At 43.2% G+C, this 17,821-nt stretch overlaps 1 protein-coding gene across 15 annotated transcripts in view; it reads right to left on the reverse strand.

The window, feature by feature from the left end:
* Positions 1-17,821, reverse strand: part of MYO9A (myosin IXA) — a 188,244-nt gene that overhangs the window by 58,396 nt on the left and 112,027 nt on the right. For all 15 annotated transcript variants that reach the window (XM_083850482.1, XM_083850479.1, XM_083850489.1 and 12 more), the window contains one exon: positions 13,519-13,653. In XM_083850482.1, the coding sequence (XP_083706608.1) occupies positions 13,519-13,653 (135 nt within the window). The remainder of the gene's footprint in view (positions 1-13,518; positions 13,654-17,821) is intronic.

Raw genomic sequence — 17,821 nt, forward strand, 5'->3', positions numbered from 1 at the left:
TCCTAGCAAACCTTTCCCAATTTTGACCAACAGATGCTTTTGACAGTAAAAATACTCTTTTGGAAGACTGTCAGCCCATAAACCCCTTCCATCTCTGCTGTGCTGACAGACAACAGCGAGCAATCAGAACAGTTTCCCTCGGCAATCCCAGTGAAGTATGGAGGATAAAGCCTTCTGTGTTCAAAACAGAACACATCCCACCCACTGGAACAAAACTCCCGATAATAAGCAACAACTCTGCGTTATGAATTTTGTATTTGTTTTTGCATCTCAGGTCTCTGTGGAGCAACCAGAACACGGCAGGCATGCAGAACAGCAGGACTTTCACAGGTCCCTGCTAAACTATAGGCATTGAAAAAATATACTTATTTGGAAACCCCGCCAACTGTAGAAGAATGAGTATTTCTTGAGCAAGCGTGAGCTTTTCCTGAGTGATTCAGGAGGGAGAGACGGCGATGCATGCAATGGTAACGAGAGCCAGCACCATTCATCAGCCGCCTGCTCCTGACAGCTGCTTAATGGGATGCAGGGTCCATTAGCCCCAGCTTTGCCTGCTCAGGACAGGTCCTTTCTGCAGCACTGAGCACCCAGGCAGCCATAAAAGAGGAGCTCTACATGTGGGTTTTTTCCCCAAAAAAATCACCTAGATCTTTAAGTCTGCATAAACCTAAACTGGGCACATGCCATTGCTCTGCTTTACACGTTTTCCTGAAAGCCATTTCAGCTGGTGTACACTGTTCTGCATGGGATGGTCAGCAACTGCACAGCTGATGTTGCTGTGAAATTCTTCCTAAAAAGTTCTGCTAATCCAAAGATTTGTACAAAATTACTAATTAGCAATGCGAGCTGTTTTTCCTTAATAGACCTCAGTAAATGACCAAAAAATACCACTGAGTATACTGTGGTTTATCAGTTTATTCACACTTCAAGTTGCTTGTTACTATTACTGGCTGGGGAAAAATTATCTAATGATTAATGCTTGCACCAGAACTCCACTTATTCAGGCTCCTCTTCAGCTCTGCCACAGTGTGTGCGTGACCCGAGACAAAACATCATGTACCTCCTGGCCTCAGTTTCCTCAACTGCAGAATTTTGGCTAAAAACGTGCTCTTCTTTGCTATTTTTCCCCATCATTCTCAGGCCGTGGATTTATTCCCCACATCTGTCCATCTGTTGCTCCCTCCCTTCCATCCCCAGTTCAACTTCTGGCCAAATATGAATTGGGATTAAAGTCCTCAAAGAACAACCTTTTCCACAAGAGCTTGGATGTAAGCTCTCATTTCAGGACAGGCGTATACGCAGCAGTAACTACACCAGAGCATTTGTTCCAAAGCACAAGTGGAAAAAAAGTTCCCTTTATTTCTTTTTTCCTAGCATTTTTCCAGTTATCAGTTTGGTTATCTTTAGAAGGAGTCACAGTCCAGGAGAAATAACTATGATTTTGTGATCTACCAATATAATTTCTTGGACCTTTGCTGGCCTGCAGAACACGATGAAAATTGTGCATAAGAAAACAGCAGCTTTGGGGGAACATTCTTGCTGTCCATATGCACATGTTAAATTTACTCTCTTAAGCTTCAGTTACTAATCTTCAATACAGCAGTAACTGTCTTTCTGCAGAATTTGGGAGACATCCTTAAAAGCTACCTTCAAAAATTCCTTCATCTCTAAGTACCACGAAGAAGTCTGTGCCCTTTTTGATGGATGCGGGGTCCCCACAGAGCACTTGAAGATGAAGGAATTATAGCAAACCAACATCAGGTTTTCATTTAACAAACATACGGTTGAGATGAAGATGAAACAAAACATGTATAAGGCCATTCAAAGAGAAAAACTCTCATACCAGAGATTAACACCTTGCAATTAAAAATCTGCTACAGTTTATACTTCAAATTAAAACTAAGTTATCTTTAAAGACAAATTAAAATTTCCTTTTTTTAAAGTATAAGACACTGTCATATCCCATTCTCAACAGGGCTCTTTTGAAACAATGTCTTAGGACTTATTTGGTATCCAAAATCAGCAACCCCTGGGAACTCCAGGCCTGTTTGGATGACTCTTGCATGGACTGCCAAATTATCATCCCTGAGTAAGAGTGGACAAAATTGCTTTTCTCAGCAGAAGGAACGACCTGCCATGTCTCCTGTCTGCGTGTGGCCCCTCCAGCAGCATCCTGCAGCAGAGGATGTGGATGAAGGCAGGCATCGCTCCCTGTAGCCTTGCCAAGAGCACTGTGCCTTGCAGAAGCAGGACCACAGCTCCAGGGAGAGACCTTTGTGCATCCCACCAACAGCCCGTTGTCCTTCCTGATGGTGGGACCACAGCCCTGTCTGACAGTGGCTGGGGAGAGGTTAACAGTGGAGAAGAAATTTCCATATTTTTGTGCTGTAAGAAGCGAGTCGACAACACGCAGGGTATTCTCAGACCCCTGGGGGATGACAACATCTGCATCTCTCCATCCTGATCCAGCAGCTGGGAGTGACAGATCATTCATCACGGTGCTTGGCTGCTGGACAACATGCTCCGGGAAGGTGAATCGCAGCATTTACACACCACATTCACGGATCACCACAGACTCCCCGCAGCCATCTCACAGCCAGGTTTGTTTCTCAGCACCCTGAGGTATGGGCTGGGCGGGGAAGGGTTTGATACTGACAAACGGCGCTGCCAAAGGTTTGTTGTCCACTTGGCTCCTTGATGGAAGCACAGGTCTCAGTTCTTTTGCCAGCATCAATTATATCAGTTCTGCGGGTAAAAAACCCAACTTTTTGAGACTCACACTTACAACAAGGACCCCTGACAGCGAGTCAGTTATAAACAACCAAATAAACCATCGACATCACCAGGATCTACAAAACTTTCTAGTGCAGTAACATCCAGAGATTCCTATTTTTGGCACTGTTACTTCCAGGAAAAACTTACAGCCTTACTCTTCCCAGCCCCAGCCCACTGAAACCTGCTCTGCTGGGAGGAGAAGCAGTGCAGGTTTGCTGGAGAGGAGTGTGGAGCTTTGGCCATGCTCTGAGCTCCCAAACACAAAACTCAGCGAAAGGAATTGAGCAACGAGCCAAAAGCATGCACTCAGGTTTTGCAGAGTCCAGCAGCTCCATATTTAACCCTATCAGGCAAGAAATTACTGACTGCTCTCCTCTCGAGCACCCCCACGAAGACAACTGCCTGTCGATTTTGCCTCTAGAAGCTCCTCTGCTGTTCCGGCCAGGCCGGCGTGGTGACAGGGTGCCTGCGGGGACGCGCACCACGCGTCAGCGGAGGGAGTTGTTCTGCTGGCACAAACACAAGGGCTTCTCAAGCAACGTAACCCAAAGTGACGGAGCGGAGTTTTGTTGCCATAGCTGCATCAGCGAGCTTGCTAACGCAGCCCGGTCAGCAAGGTTGCATAAGATGGACTTGACCTCAGCTGAAGCTCGGGGGAGAAGGGGGTCAGTGACTTCATCTCACCTCTCGCTAGGGAAAAAAAATACTTACATGTGCACTTCATAACTGCATTCAATATTTAGAAAGATGTGGCTAGGCAAGGAGATGGCTCCTTGAATTTTTCTTGCTTGCAAGGCATTTTTGAGAGCTTAAAATGCTCAGACTGATCTGAATGCTGTGACACAAAACATAATTTGCAATGTTCAAGTAGAAGAAAAATAAAAATGAGGGTCCTGATGTTGAAATGCACACAAAATGACAGCCCAAGTCTCTACTGAATTCAATATGACATTATTTGAGGAGTATAAGCATGTAAAATTTGGGGTACCAAGTAAACAGAACGTGGCAGAATTTCCAACATCTTCATGTGTGAAAATTAAAGGAAATATAGCAATCAGACAGCTAAGCAGTATTAAAGAGAAGCACTGCCTGCCTACAGCTGACCAGAGTGCAAACACTGAAAGAACTGCTTATGCCAGTATACAAGGATGCAGTGCAGAATAATGAACTGACATTGAACACGTGTGATTTCTCTCTTCTCTGTCTCTGCAATTTCCAGGATGAGTGAGAAAAAAGATGATGCTTGGGATTTTCACTTCTGCATTCAGCATCAGAACTAAATTCATTTCCTCCAAGGAGAACACCACATTTATAATCTAAGTCTTGCAACAACTAGGAATTGCTCCACATCCAGCTACAGTCAACAGTAAGGGATACCAAATGCTAAAAAGGAGAATGAAAGGGGGCTATTGCTTCCCAAACCATAAGGTGAAATTAAGAGATGGTCAGAAGGAGTGAACTGGTGCTTGAAAAACTTACAGAAGGGGAGCATGGAAACCCTGAGACCACCTATATCAGAGAAGTGAAGCAGGAGAGACGTGATATAAATACAAAACAAAAAGCAGCATGAAGAAAACATAATAAACAGAAGTTTCCCATCTGTCTTAAAGCACAAAACCAAGGGAGTGGGAAATGAAATCAAAAGGCAGTGAAAAATTCAGGCCTGAATACAAAGGCAGGGGGTTTCCACGATGTATGGAATTTGTTGCCCTATTGACGGATATCAAAGGTCAAAAATTTGTCACAACCTAAACACGTCTGGAGCGTTTTGGGCGTTCAAGTGCCCAGCCTGCAAGCCACGAGCACAAAACATCTGAAAACACTGGTGACCACGATACGGTTGTATCATGCAGCACAGCTACTGCCATAAGGTGCAGACTGGGAAGCAGCCCAAAAAGATAACACTTATAACCCAAAGAGCCCTGACAAAGAGAAGGTGACAGGTTGGTTGTTGCTGAAATGGTTTTGCACCTTCTCCTTCTCGTCCCATCAGAAAGTCCACGCTCATTGTGCTGTTCCTGAGCTGTGCAGAGGTACGTGACTCGGAGCTGTTCATGATCCAGATGCAAAAGCTATCAAAGCTGGTTTAGAAAGCAGGGAAACGTGTGAAAGGCCCTCAAATCTGGGGCTTCATCTCTCTTTGGCATGTCCCCATCAGGCACAGCGCTCTCTCCTCTTTCCTTAGAATGGGGCAAGGATGAAGGTAAAAAAGAGGGGTGAAACCAAAGGGGCAAACCACTACCTAGCATGTGGTGCTATTCCAGCTTTTATCGAGTCCAACTGCAAAATTAGAGCAGATTAACAAGGAAATGTAAAGTAAAATGATTTGTTATTTGCATAGAATTGTGTGCAGGTTCCATATGGCATTTGCTGTTTTCCAAAAGCAGGAAAATGCCTGTAATGCTGGAGTAAATCCCCAAAGCAGAGGAAAACCTGATTGGCTCATTCGTTTCCTTCCCAGATGGAGCCAGATAAGCCCCCGGAGTTTATCTGCCAGAGCTGATCTGACGACTTTCATTACCGAGGCATAAGAAAGCCTTGTTTCCACATGAAAATTCCCCAAATAAAGAGGGAAATCAGCTGAAAATCCTTCTTCCAGAGTAGCTTACTACTATCACAGGCTGCTCGTGAATAACCTCCCATAACCCACGCCCAATGCCGTACACTGCGCTCGGATGCCATCAACAGACAGACGCTTCGGGGTTTCTGTACGAATGCGTTTTTCCCAAAAATTTACAACTGAACAGAAGGCTGTGAAATTCTACTTGGCTCTAGCACCGTCTGCTTTGGTTTGAGATGACATTTACAAAGTGAGAAAGGAGGAATGAAACCACTTCCACATCTCGCTTCATTCCTAGTCGACGTCCCCAGCTTGCTTAAAAAATATCACAAGTTGATTCAACATCCACCAAAACACAAGCTTTCTGCAAATACAAGCTTATAGCCAGCAAACCCAAGCATTTCATCTGCTTCTCTTGATTGCTTACCCGATAACAACCCATCAGCTGTGCAGATTCTGATGGATGAAAAAGGTGAAACATCTAAGAGAGCCCGGTTCAAAAACTGGAACAGAATCCTTATTTTTCATTCTATATGAAAAACTTCTGGGAAAGAACATATTATTTTTCTAAAAATTACATCAAAATAGGTCAGCATCATATGATACACTAAACAAGCTAAACTTTTTAAAAGGTTCCTTAAAAGCTCCTCTCTGGAACTTTCTGGATATGTCAATCTGGAATTTCACAATGTATTTGTGCTGATGCTTTTGTGATTGTGGCCAACGAGAGAGCATCAGCTGGGACTCAGAAGGACCCAGCAAAAGAAAAAGCTTTTCAGGGGAAACCAAACCATGGTAAAAGAAACTTCACTCTGATCCCTGGCAATCTCAATGCTTTTTAAAAGAAGCTTTGATCTTTACAGCTAAAAGGTTTTGTTCTCCTCTAAGTGAGTAAGGATTCATGAAAAGTCTTATTTACTGTCACTGCATTTTTTGCTTACATTTAAAAATACTTAAATATATTTAAAAAATATTGCTTTTCCTGCAAAATCACTGACAGATAACACAGCAAACCAGAAGAGCCAAAAGCTGTCCTAGGGAAGGGCTAGCAAAGGTAGCTAGAGCTCCTGAAGTCCATCTTCTACAACACAGAACTGAAGCAAAATCATCCCGGTGCAATGTATTCATTAAAATGACCCTAAGGTGACAAATCCTCAAGATGGGAAAACGTCGCTGTGAGCGAGCTCCCGAACGAAGGAGACCCACGGCCGCGGGCAGCAGATGACACAGATGCCTTGAGTTCCTGACGCCCCTCCAGACGTGCGTGCCAAGGCTGACGATGCCAATGCTTCATTTAGGAGCTCGCCAAGTATTTTTTGTTTGTTCTCAAGCTAAGTAGAAAAGGAATTTATACACACAGCATTTTTTTTTTAAAAGCGCCCACAGACAGCATATATAAATACATATCCACATGCTGTATAAATACACCATCCATAAACAGGTTTATAAACTGTGCTATTTTTAATGACACCATCTGGTGATGCAGGGGTTCTGATAAACAACCTTCACTGTGGACCATTCAAGCTATAAACAACCAAGTCATCGTGCCTTTGGGTGCCTGTAAAAACTTGCCTGCTTGCATGCAGCACATGGTTTTGCATCGGAGACATCAAATCCCCATGGGACCTTTGTAAGAGAACAAGCTACTTTTATTTAAAGAAAAAAAAAAAGTGAATTACCATTTTGTATTCAAAGCACCTGAGATGAACACTGAGCTGTCATTAAATCACAATTAGAAAATCACGGGGAAATAACTGGCAGGGTTTGTATGCAGACATCATGCCCTGCGCTCCAGCCAGCAGCACCACCAGCAGCCGACAAGCACGAGCTGATGCCCTTGGGTTCGCCGTTATTCAACCCAATCCGAAGCCATGGTTTTGTGGTATACGGGCTCTCCATATGAGCCCATATCAGTTTCCTACACTAGTGGCAACAGAAGGTGTTGCTCAAAAATTGTGTTTTGCTCACAAAAGATGGAAAACTGGGTTTGTGTCATTCAGGTTGCAAAACACACATTGCCACGGTCCCACTCACTTCTTTAGCATCCTTTTTCCCAACTCTGTCCCTACAGCCAGGTAAAGCAAGAGTCTGACGATGCCACATGATCTGTGGGTAACTTGTATTGAAACCATAGAGGAAAAAATGTATATAGCAATGGTTTTCACCATCAGGCTTGGACAATGTGAGGGGAACCCCAGCTAAATGCCACCTTCCCCTTGTGTCAATAAATACACGCTCTCCCATTTCCTCTTACATTCATCTACTCTTGCAGTGGGCTCACAGCTCTCCCTGTTATAAAAGTCATCTTAGGCTGCCCCTATAAAATCTTGTTACAGTGCCAAGCCAGCTGTCCAGGCAAGAATCTCGCACATAGCAGACCAGCCGTTCCTGCCTCGATAAGGCATCGTTTCAGACAAACCGAAATATTTCAGAGGCTTTCTGCTTCCACCGTTTCCTCGTTCATCATCGTGCCCAAAAAGAAGGGCACTCACGTTGGACCTGTTGGACCCCCATCCTGCTTAGGAAAATCCGCCAAGATGCATCCAGATTTTTTAAGAAAAGCCATTGTTTACAGATACTTGCTAGTGACTTTTAGCTGAAATAATCAAGTATTTCATTAAATCCTTGTCTAGTCTAACCAAAAGGTACAGAGAATGTGCAAGAATTTCCCTATAACCATAGCTCTGGTCAAAGACTCAGGGCTTGGACCCAAAGCACCTGAGGTCCATTGGGGTGTGGAAAGAAAATAGTTCTGTACCATTAAATATAAAATAAAAGTTACAGAAGTGTTTATTTCATCTTTATCTGGTCCTTTTTTAATACCTATTTTTGTCTCTGTTGCATAATATACGTAATATCAGTACAGTAGCATTTTTTAATTTACTTTTTAAAGAAGCTTGGTCCTTCTGTTATTTGAATCCCAAATCAATTCTGCTTCTTCCTCTTTCTGCTAACCAAAATAGGAGCTTGAGCCTTAAAATTAACACACTCCCCAGCCTGCAAATTGGAGCTCTCGGTGCGTTTACCTTGTGAGTTTTACACGGCCAACCATAATGACGATATTTGCACAAAAACTAAATCCTTAGTGGGCTTCACAGACACAGTACTTCTCTACATTGGGCTTTAAGCAAGTGTCAAGGAATCAAAAAACAAGGACAAAAACAACCCAAAGCACCCCAAACTGTTTCTTATGGATAGCTAGACCTAGTGTAGAAAAGATGCAAAAAGCCTTGGAGTCCTTTAAGCCACTACATCACTCCATGAGAGCTTCCCAGAACATTTTCTAATAATATTTTAAGCACGTTTTCCAATTTGCCTACCTAGGACGCTGCTGTGCAGATTTAATAAAATCAAAATATGCTTTTCCAAACATTTTTTGTGCTACCCCCAACCCTAAGCTCTCCCCTGCCCCTCTCCTGCTCGGACCTTTGCCAAAATAGAAGTGAATCACCGCATCCGGCACGTGCTCATTGCTTGAAGGAGCCTGGGAATGGGCCGGAGGCCAACACAGCCCCTGCAGACCCCAGCTCCTCTTGTCCCAGGAGGGGACTGGCCACAGAAAACATTTTAGGGGGCTGGTGGCAAACAGAGACAGATTTTCTTTCAATCTTCCTATTCTGAAGATAATGTTTAAGCAAGTCAAAGCATTCTTTTTTTCCCCCCCTCCACGTGTGAGTTATGTAGGATGGCATATTTCCAAATAATAAATCAATAACTTCTGCAGCTTGTTATTTCTCCGCGTGTCATGTGGAATAGAGCTGAGCACAGCATTTTTCAGTGAGCACCCGCCAGCCCATCTCCAACGAAAACAGAAACCCGAACCCAGCCTCCCAGCACTCGACGCTTCACTTCTGATGGTCGCCTCTTGTCTCCGGCCACGATAAAGATGAAATACATTCATGCCTAAGTGGAGCGATGAGCCACTGGAGGGAAGGGAAAAAGCCCTCCACACATTAGGAGAAAGAGCCTTTTTCATTAGTTATTTCTCTTCTGTTTTCCCTAAATGACATGCATGGAAGGCTGCTGGGATATGGAGCCGCATGAGAAATCCTGAATATCCAAGATGCTTTAAAACATTGCAGGTGATAACCATGGCTACAGACATTTCACAGACCATATAAACTGCATATCACCACATCCTGCAACAAATTCAGGACTTTTTGCGTTTGTTTTTTGTTGTTGGGGTTTTTCATGTTTGTTTGTGTGTGTGTTTTGTTGTTGTTGTTTTTTGTTCTTTTAATTCACTCCCACCGTGATGAACAAATTTTTACATCATCCACGATATAGTCCGGACTGTCAACCTTCTCCACCTATTTTCCAGAAACAGTAAAACCTCTATAGCTCTGGAAATATTTACAGAGCTTTAGGTGACTGAGCAAACATTTTGCAGGACATGTTATCTTTATGAAATTAAGTTTTTCTGTGTGAGCTGGCTGGGACATCAAACTCACCAGGGACCGTGCCAGAAAATAGACTTTGCTCAACACCTGAGCACATGCCAGTTGATCATGCTCCAAGTCTTTTTTTTTTTTTTTTGAGGCTCAACCTCAGTTATTCATCAATTTTTAAAACAATAAAAGGATGTCCTCGAAATTGAAATCTGGCATTTAAACAAACCGCGAAGTAGAAAATTAGGCAGAGAAGTTTCAGCAGCAATGCCCGTGGGATGGAAAGCTGCAGGACTTCTCAAACTTTGCAAAAAGTCAGCTGAAAACAGGAAGAGGAGGGTAGGGGTGAGCCAAAACAATGAGTACCAGAAGGCTGCCTAACCATCAGGACAGCATGGGATACGTAACGAAATAAACCCCTGCGTTCCTGGCCCTCTAAGTGCCAAGGATCTGAAGACTCGGTACTCAGAGTAGAGTTCTGCAGCAGAAGCGAGATGCTCTGAGGGCAGCTAACGAGACAAAGCACCGTGAGGACATCTTGCCTTACACTAGGGCCGCACCAGTCAGGGGGAGGCCATCTGGAAGAGCAAACCACGTCCTCGCTTTGTGAGGAGACTGCCAAAGGACACGCATCCTTCTGCCACCCAGAGGGCACGGCACTGTTTGGGGGAACACCCCTAGCAGCCAGCAGCGGCAGGAGCACAGCCCCTCAAACAGCCTGCGGTCGACGACCTGCTCTGTGGGGCACACGGGAAGGAGAAAACCACCCCAGCTAAACGGTGAGGCATTCCTGCAGTAACTATCTTTCTGTCTGTAAATCATTACCCTTCTGAATCCACAAGTTTGCCTACACAAATATACCAGAATTTATGAGCCCAGGCTTCACCGCGTGGTTAGCGCTGGTCTCTCCTGCACTCTGCTGTCATCTGCTAAAGCGCATTGCCATGCATTGTGAATCACCACCGGGTCTTCCTTAGCTATCCAGCCAGGGGCTGGCTGTCGATGAGGTCTTTGCATCTGCCCCGGCCTGGAGCAGGCTCCCGGCGCACAGCACAACCGCGGCCACACTGACAAGAGGCACCAGGCTGAAGACAGACGGCCAGAGGATGCCTCGGACGGTTGTTTGCGAACAGCTGGAAATAGCGCTGTCTTCAGACAGACGGTTTAAAAAAAGATTCGCAACGCACATTGTGTTAGGTTTCACCAGGAATCATAGAAGGAAAAAAAGAAAATGAGGTTAAAATAATCCCACCCCTGCGCTAGATCGCTTTGCGGTGGGGATTCTGGTTTCCATAACATAAGGGGTATGTCATAGCAACAATTACATCATTGCTAAATACCGTTCTTGCACACAAATTCTACTAGAACTTTAAGAAAAACCCTTGGTGATTACTTGAATTTGTCCTTTCTTCTGGCAGAAATGTCCAAATAGCTTGGATCATGCTGTCTGCCACTTCCTGTGAGCTCTGAAGATACAAGAAGCCTCTCTGTGGAAGCAGAGGACACCTGCACATCACCAATAACCCCACTAGTTTTTCAGCACAGAAGACATCAAATAAACCCTTGCAAGCACCAAGTATCTCAGACATTTGCAGCTCAAGGAAATGCAACTACTTTGCTATCTTGAAACACAATATTAACTACCCCGTCTTCATTTGTAGACTGGCTATTATTATTAAAAAGCAGATTAATCTTTGGGCCAACAGGGAATGAAGGATGTTCTCAAGTCCCAGAATCTGAATATGTATCAACACTTTTCTTCTCATCAGATGCATTCCTCTACATGCAGCACATAACCCTCAGGAGAACAAGAGAAAATGATTTAACTGTGAAAGTCAACCAGGAATTAGCACTCATGCGGCTGTGCAGTGTATTTATACTTGCAGGAAGCAAAAAATGAAGAGATGAGCATATTTTCCACTGGCAGAGACTGCAAATGACGTGCTCCAGCATTAAGAATTGGAATGAGCACTTGGGAAACAGATGCCCCTGAAACTGTTCCTCTTGTCCATATAGAAAATATGGACTTCAATGACTTCATGCACTTGACAGATTTATAGTAGAAAGCTAATTAGGTCATTGGTTATAAGCTGGCCCAAGGAGAATTAGGGGCACATTCCTTCCACCGAACTGCTGCCGTCAGGAGCTCTGTATATACCCCAGACCCAGGGAGGAGCGCTGACCTGCTAAGAAATCCCAGCCCGAGCACAGGAATTCCCTTAGGGACGCTGGCATCTCAGCTTGCTCCCGCGACTGCCCTGAAATCGCACCTCACCAACGTGCATCCTCCCTCCAGCTTTCAGGAAGGGTCCTTCCTACCCAAATCCCTTCTAGAAGGTCTATTGGTTACCTTCATAGAAAAAAAAATAGCTATATTGATTTTGCAGCAGTCTCTTAGTTTGTTCTTTTATTGTGGCTAATTGTAACCCAGACGTGTTTCCTAGAAATACAGTCAGGTTTCCTCAATAGCTTCTCACAGCATCCATTGAAGGGTGCATCAGAATATAAAGAACCAGCTACAAAACTGAAATAAAACATTTAGTAGCTCCACTCCATCTTCTTGATGAAGAGAGCTAAGACAGAAGGGTCAAGCTCTGCAGCAAACAGCCCGCAAATGATCCATCTGGGGCTACATTGCTCATTTTTGCCCTTCCTGTATGCCCGTCCCTTTTCTGGCTTTCCAGATCTCTTGTATTGCTTATCTCTTATAATGCAGGGGCCCAAAGAAAAGCTATCAGAGTTTCTGGGAAGGGCTGGCTTAATTCTCTGATCTCAGCTGGACTCAGGCTGCAGAGTGCAGTTCATCAAATACCAGCTCTGACGAAACTAATGATAAGGAGGATTTCCATTGACCCCACCCAAAGAAGAATTTCACCTGAAAGAAGGGCATGTGGACTGGCATTTAAAAAAAATAAAAAGCATTTTGAAGGTCTATAACATTTACTTTACTTTTTAATATTTCTTTTTATATATATATATTCATATTATATATATATTTAATTCTTCTCAAGGCATCTTCTATCAGTCACTGTCAGAGACAGGACACTACAGAAGACAGACTGCCTTTTATTCAGCCCAATTATGCACTGTGCGTTCAAAAAATGACATGTACTTTAGCAGTTGTCGTGTCTTGCTTGTTAGTAACTAACAAATGATGTTTGGAAAAGCCTCCTCTCACCCTACTGAGAAGCTATGTCATTTTGTGGTATATGTTACCTGTTAAATTATAGCCTGTACTTTTGTCATCTCTCTCACAGCCCATTAATCTGAGGCTGAAAAGAAACACCCAGTCTTGACGAACATAAAGTAAAGCTTAAAGTTCAACCTCTCCTAACGTGACACTGCTATCAGAAGGATCTCAAGTCCGACCTTGCAGGATGTGTTAAATTTTCAATAGATGCAGACATATAGTACATGAGATATTGAATTATACAGCAGCAAGTCCAGACAAAGACAAGAAAGAAATTGCTCATTGACAAATCCTCCGAGCTTATAATAAAGAGACAAAAGAACAACAGTTCAGGTCTCCATGATGTTTGGGGCTAGCTTCTGTTCTGCACTCACAAAGGGCCAGGAAAGCAAGCATTAATTTGCAACAGCAAATCTCTGGATTTTACCTTACAGGTAGCAGTAAGTAATCTGATACATAAAAACATGATGATAGAAGGTAAATATGAATAATTTACACTTTTAAACAAAGGAATTAATGACACAGTTGAAGAACTCTGGGTCCATTGGTGCCACAAATTCATGCCTAGGCTCACTGCATTACAGAGTAAATGTTTACAGACCTACCTGTTCAAGTTTAAAGATGTGTTGGTTGAAGTAGTGCTGCAAGCGTTCGTTGGCAAAGTTAATGCAGAATTGTTCAAAACTGTTATTCTCATAGTCTTCAAACCCAAAAATATCAAGTACTCCAATGGATAAAGTCTGGAAGGAAAATACGAATGCAGTTTAGAAAAAAAACAAGACCCAGAGTAAATGGATTATTTGTATGCAGTATATCATCAAAGGCGTATAAACATAGTTAAATATACTTAATAGCAGGACTTTTAATTTTTATTGGAACTGTTAATATTACACCATCTGGAAGACTTCACTTACATCAGAGAGACAACATGTAACTTTAGATGTCTGGACAGATGGCCGTTTTCTAAAATAAAAGTCCTTTCAGAGATTATTTATGGAAAAATGGCCATCTTTGAAGAAACTTGAACCCAGTTCCAGGTTATTCTATTGGATCTAATATAGCAGTTTGGGGAAAAATGAGGGTAGGATTGGAAAAGAAGCTCGCACCATGAAGACAGTGCATAGAAACTGGCTTACAAGATAGATAGAGGGTGTCTAAGTAAACACAGCCCAGTTGTAAGCCTTCCAAACTGCTCCCCTGAACTTCCTCTAGCCTGCCACGACTTCTTGAGACAGGCATCAAGACGTGGGTGCACCAAGGGTTTTTACACGATGTTGCCTGTTCGACATCACTGTGAGTTCACAGCTTTCTTTGCAACCTGTTTCTGCTATACGTGGTTCCTGTCTTTCACAAAACTTGAGAATCCAGAACCTCTGCTGTCAGATGGATTTGAGGAGTGCAAGGGAAGAGGGAAGTGGGGATGTGGCAGCATATAAACCTTGCTCGCCTTGGTAAAGGGCAGCTGAAGTAAGCATAATTCCTGCTGCAGCATTCAAGCCTGTATAGAACTGTTCCATCAAACAAGTAATTAATAATCAGTTACAAATAAAACTCAGCTTGTCCCCATCTAACAAGTCTATTGCCACCTCCAAGAAGAGCACAGAGCATGAAGGGCACGTGCACAGAGCTCCAGCAGCTCACCATTAGCAGCCTTTGCTCTGCAACGAGCTCCCACGTCTAACCATCATCCCACTTGTGCACAAAGAGCTCTGTTCATACATTATAATTAATTAAATTAAAATAATAGTTAGAGAAGTAAAAGCACTGGTCAAGTGACCCAAAGCTCAAGCAAGGAGGAAAAACACCTCTCTGCTCCACCCATAAGAACCCACGAGCTGCTGGGCATTATGTTTTTAATTTTATTGGTCTTATCTATGCTAAGGATTTTATAAAACTTCCTTCCTAAGGCTGGTGTTATTCCACTGCCAGAAATATAAACCAGACTACCCACAAGGCTCTCCATGCTGCAGTTTGACAGTTTTCAACAGATCACATAATGTGGCAGTAAAATATTCCTTCTGTGCTGGGTCCTTAAACAGAGAGACACCTAAAACTGAAGGAAATGCAGCTGCCGTGAGCTGGGAAGCCACACGGCTTGTGAGTTGAAGCTCTGGGGACTGTGGCTATGCTAACAGTCATACACACAAAAGCACAACTGAAAAAGCATATAAAACACAGCAAGAACATTCCCAAGTGTGCCTAGCCCATTTTTCCAAAAGGTCTTTGGCCCCTTTATCCTCCTCTTGCCTGATGTTGAGGTTTTCCTCCCTATTCCAGGGCTGGATGGGTTTTACCTCCTCACCCGCAGCCTTGCCTGTTACAAGGACGACTGTTGAGAGCCCTTGGCCAGCTTCCCAGAGGTTTGAATCCCCTGGCAAGACGCCTGCAAGAAACAGCCATTTGGCCAGGAGATGGAAATTGGAAGCCTCAGGACCAAGGATGGAGCCTGGCAGAGTGATCGTCTCGTGCTCCTTCCCCTGCACATCCTAACGATTGGTTCACAGACCATTCGTTAACCCTCAGACTGAGAGGTAAATATCTTTTTTTTTTTAAATCTCCTTTAGTTAGCAGATCACTTGTTTTATCTACGGGATACATAAAGATGCTGATGGAAACACCAGATAGCGACTATTTTGAATCCACGGTACTGATCAGCCATCCGTATCGCCCTTGTGTAGGCAAATCACAACCCCAACTCTTCCACTCCCATTCAAGCATTTCTGTACAATGTAAAAGAGCTCCCAAAGTGACTCAAGATCAACGTCTCTATTACTGTGACTGAAAACAAGACTTACAAGAAATAACTGCTCCCACTTTCAGAGTCCTCATCCTAGCGCCTATGCCAGCTGCACGTGTTTTCATAAGCATTGCGTTGATGCTGTGTGGACATTGCTAAGCCCCTACCACAAGTGAACACTTCAAACTAAACACAGACAGCCTTTCACAACAAAATTTAACATGAAATAGCTGAGCACAAATAACCTCCCCGTTTTTAGTGCTGATTAAGTTACTGTGTCCAAACTGCTACTGAAATACTTTTTAATGTGCTGTATGCAAATAAGTTTATAAAGCAAAATAGAGGAGTTATTAGATATAGAAAAAGTGACTATTTCACTTGTAAAAGAAGAAGCCTATTAAAAACATATTATATTTTAAAGTTCCTTTCCTACAGGTTTCTATGAAAGTGCCACGAAAAACAAGCTCAGAAGTAAGATGCTCCAACAATGCTGTATTTGACATCACTGCAGCCGTACAAGATGAGCATGGTTGGGGCTGCCCTGGTTGTCCCACCGGGCAAAGCAGCAGTTCCCTCTTCTCACCTCAGTTGTGCCCAGCTCCTGACTGCCTCCAAACCAGGAAGTTTGCAGTGTGGCTTTAGCCACACACATTCACGCAGGAGAAACAAGGGCAGTGCTCTGTGGTTTGCTTTCTGGTGTGGGAGGCAGAGCCGTGGAGTTCCCAAAAGAAAGAGGTCAACGCGTTCAACTTGGTCAAACTTTTGAAAACAAGAAATCAGGAATTTGTCTATTTCTCTGCCTCCCAAGCTGCTGTCCTCCAAAAATCTCACTCTATGTACACACAAAAGGGTTGTATTGTTTTTTCCATTATAAAACAGCACAAAACCTTTCACCAATACAGCCTCTTCTTACAGAAAGTTGAAAAAATGATTTCCATTGAGGTATGAATAACTGAAATTATTCTGTTAAAGTGCCAGACTCCTGAAAGCATGTAATCTGGGATTAAGTTTACAGTCCAATATATAATGAAAATAATCTAAGGAGTTTTAAATTTAAAAATCTCTAATGCTTCAGTTTCGAATTCAGACTTTGAACAAGTGCCATGTGGAAATCATGCCAAGATGCAACATAATTTAGATTTCACGAGCCCAAGTCTACCTTATGTCTTAATCTTGTTCCTTTACTGAAACTAACATTTAAAGAGAACAAGTGCACAGCAGTGACAAGCCTGCGAGTGCGAAAGCCTGCAGCAGGACCAGCAGCAGACGAGCACACCAGTGTACCAATCTATAGCAAAACTCTTGTAATTAAAAGCCTACGTCTACAAGGAGTTTGAAATTTGTGCGAGCCCTGGGCTAGGAATCACTCTGTAGTTGAGCTAAAGTTGCCTCGCTCTTTTCTGGAAATGCCACAGCTGTGAACCAGGGATCTAAATGCCACGCAGGGGCCTCGAGGGCATTCTGCAAATGACAGCCTTGGAGCTCAGTGCTCCACAGCTCCCAAATTACCTATAAACATCGACTGTCAGAGCTGACTTATGTTACCCTGAATGCACGCTGGTGATGTCATTCCAGTGCTGAGGTACGCTTTGGCAATTACAAATGGGTTTGTTTCAAATTCTGGGGAAAAGGAATAAAATTAAACAATATTCCAATGCAAGCCAATACTGTAAATACAGAAAACCATCACCAATAAATCTAAAAGGATTACTCCAATTTATATCACCATAACATACACGGTGACATATGATATCAAGTGCGAGGCGGAGATTTGCTATGAATTTGGAAGTTGGGACCTGAAAACGATGAACAGATGCGCGCTAAACCCATGAAGCACTCAGCAATTCTTCCTCTGTTTCAGGTCAGACAGCCAGGAATGAACTTAGTTGATTAATTTAAATTATTTAGAGGCCATGAATTCACATTCACCATCATAAACACTTACAGAGCACCTCCACTGAACACAATGGGGTTATTTAGCAAGAAAGGAAGATGCTTCACAAGAACCAAATGGGAAAGCTTAAAAACCCCCTTGAAAGAAACGTCTCTCATTCAAACATGATCTGTACTATATCATCATTTTAAGCGGCAAGACGGACCTCTAACAATTCTTAACCTAATTTATGGAGGGGAAATTAAATAAAAGACTCTCTGAGGTTTAGTAATCTAGT

The sequence above is a fragment of the Anser anser genome, assembly GCF_964211835.1.
Source record: "Anser anser genome assembly, chromosome: 10".
Classification (NCBI taxonomy): Eukaryota; Metazoa; Chordata; class Aves; order Anseriformes; family Anatidae; genus Anser; species Anser anser.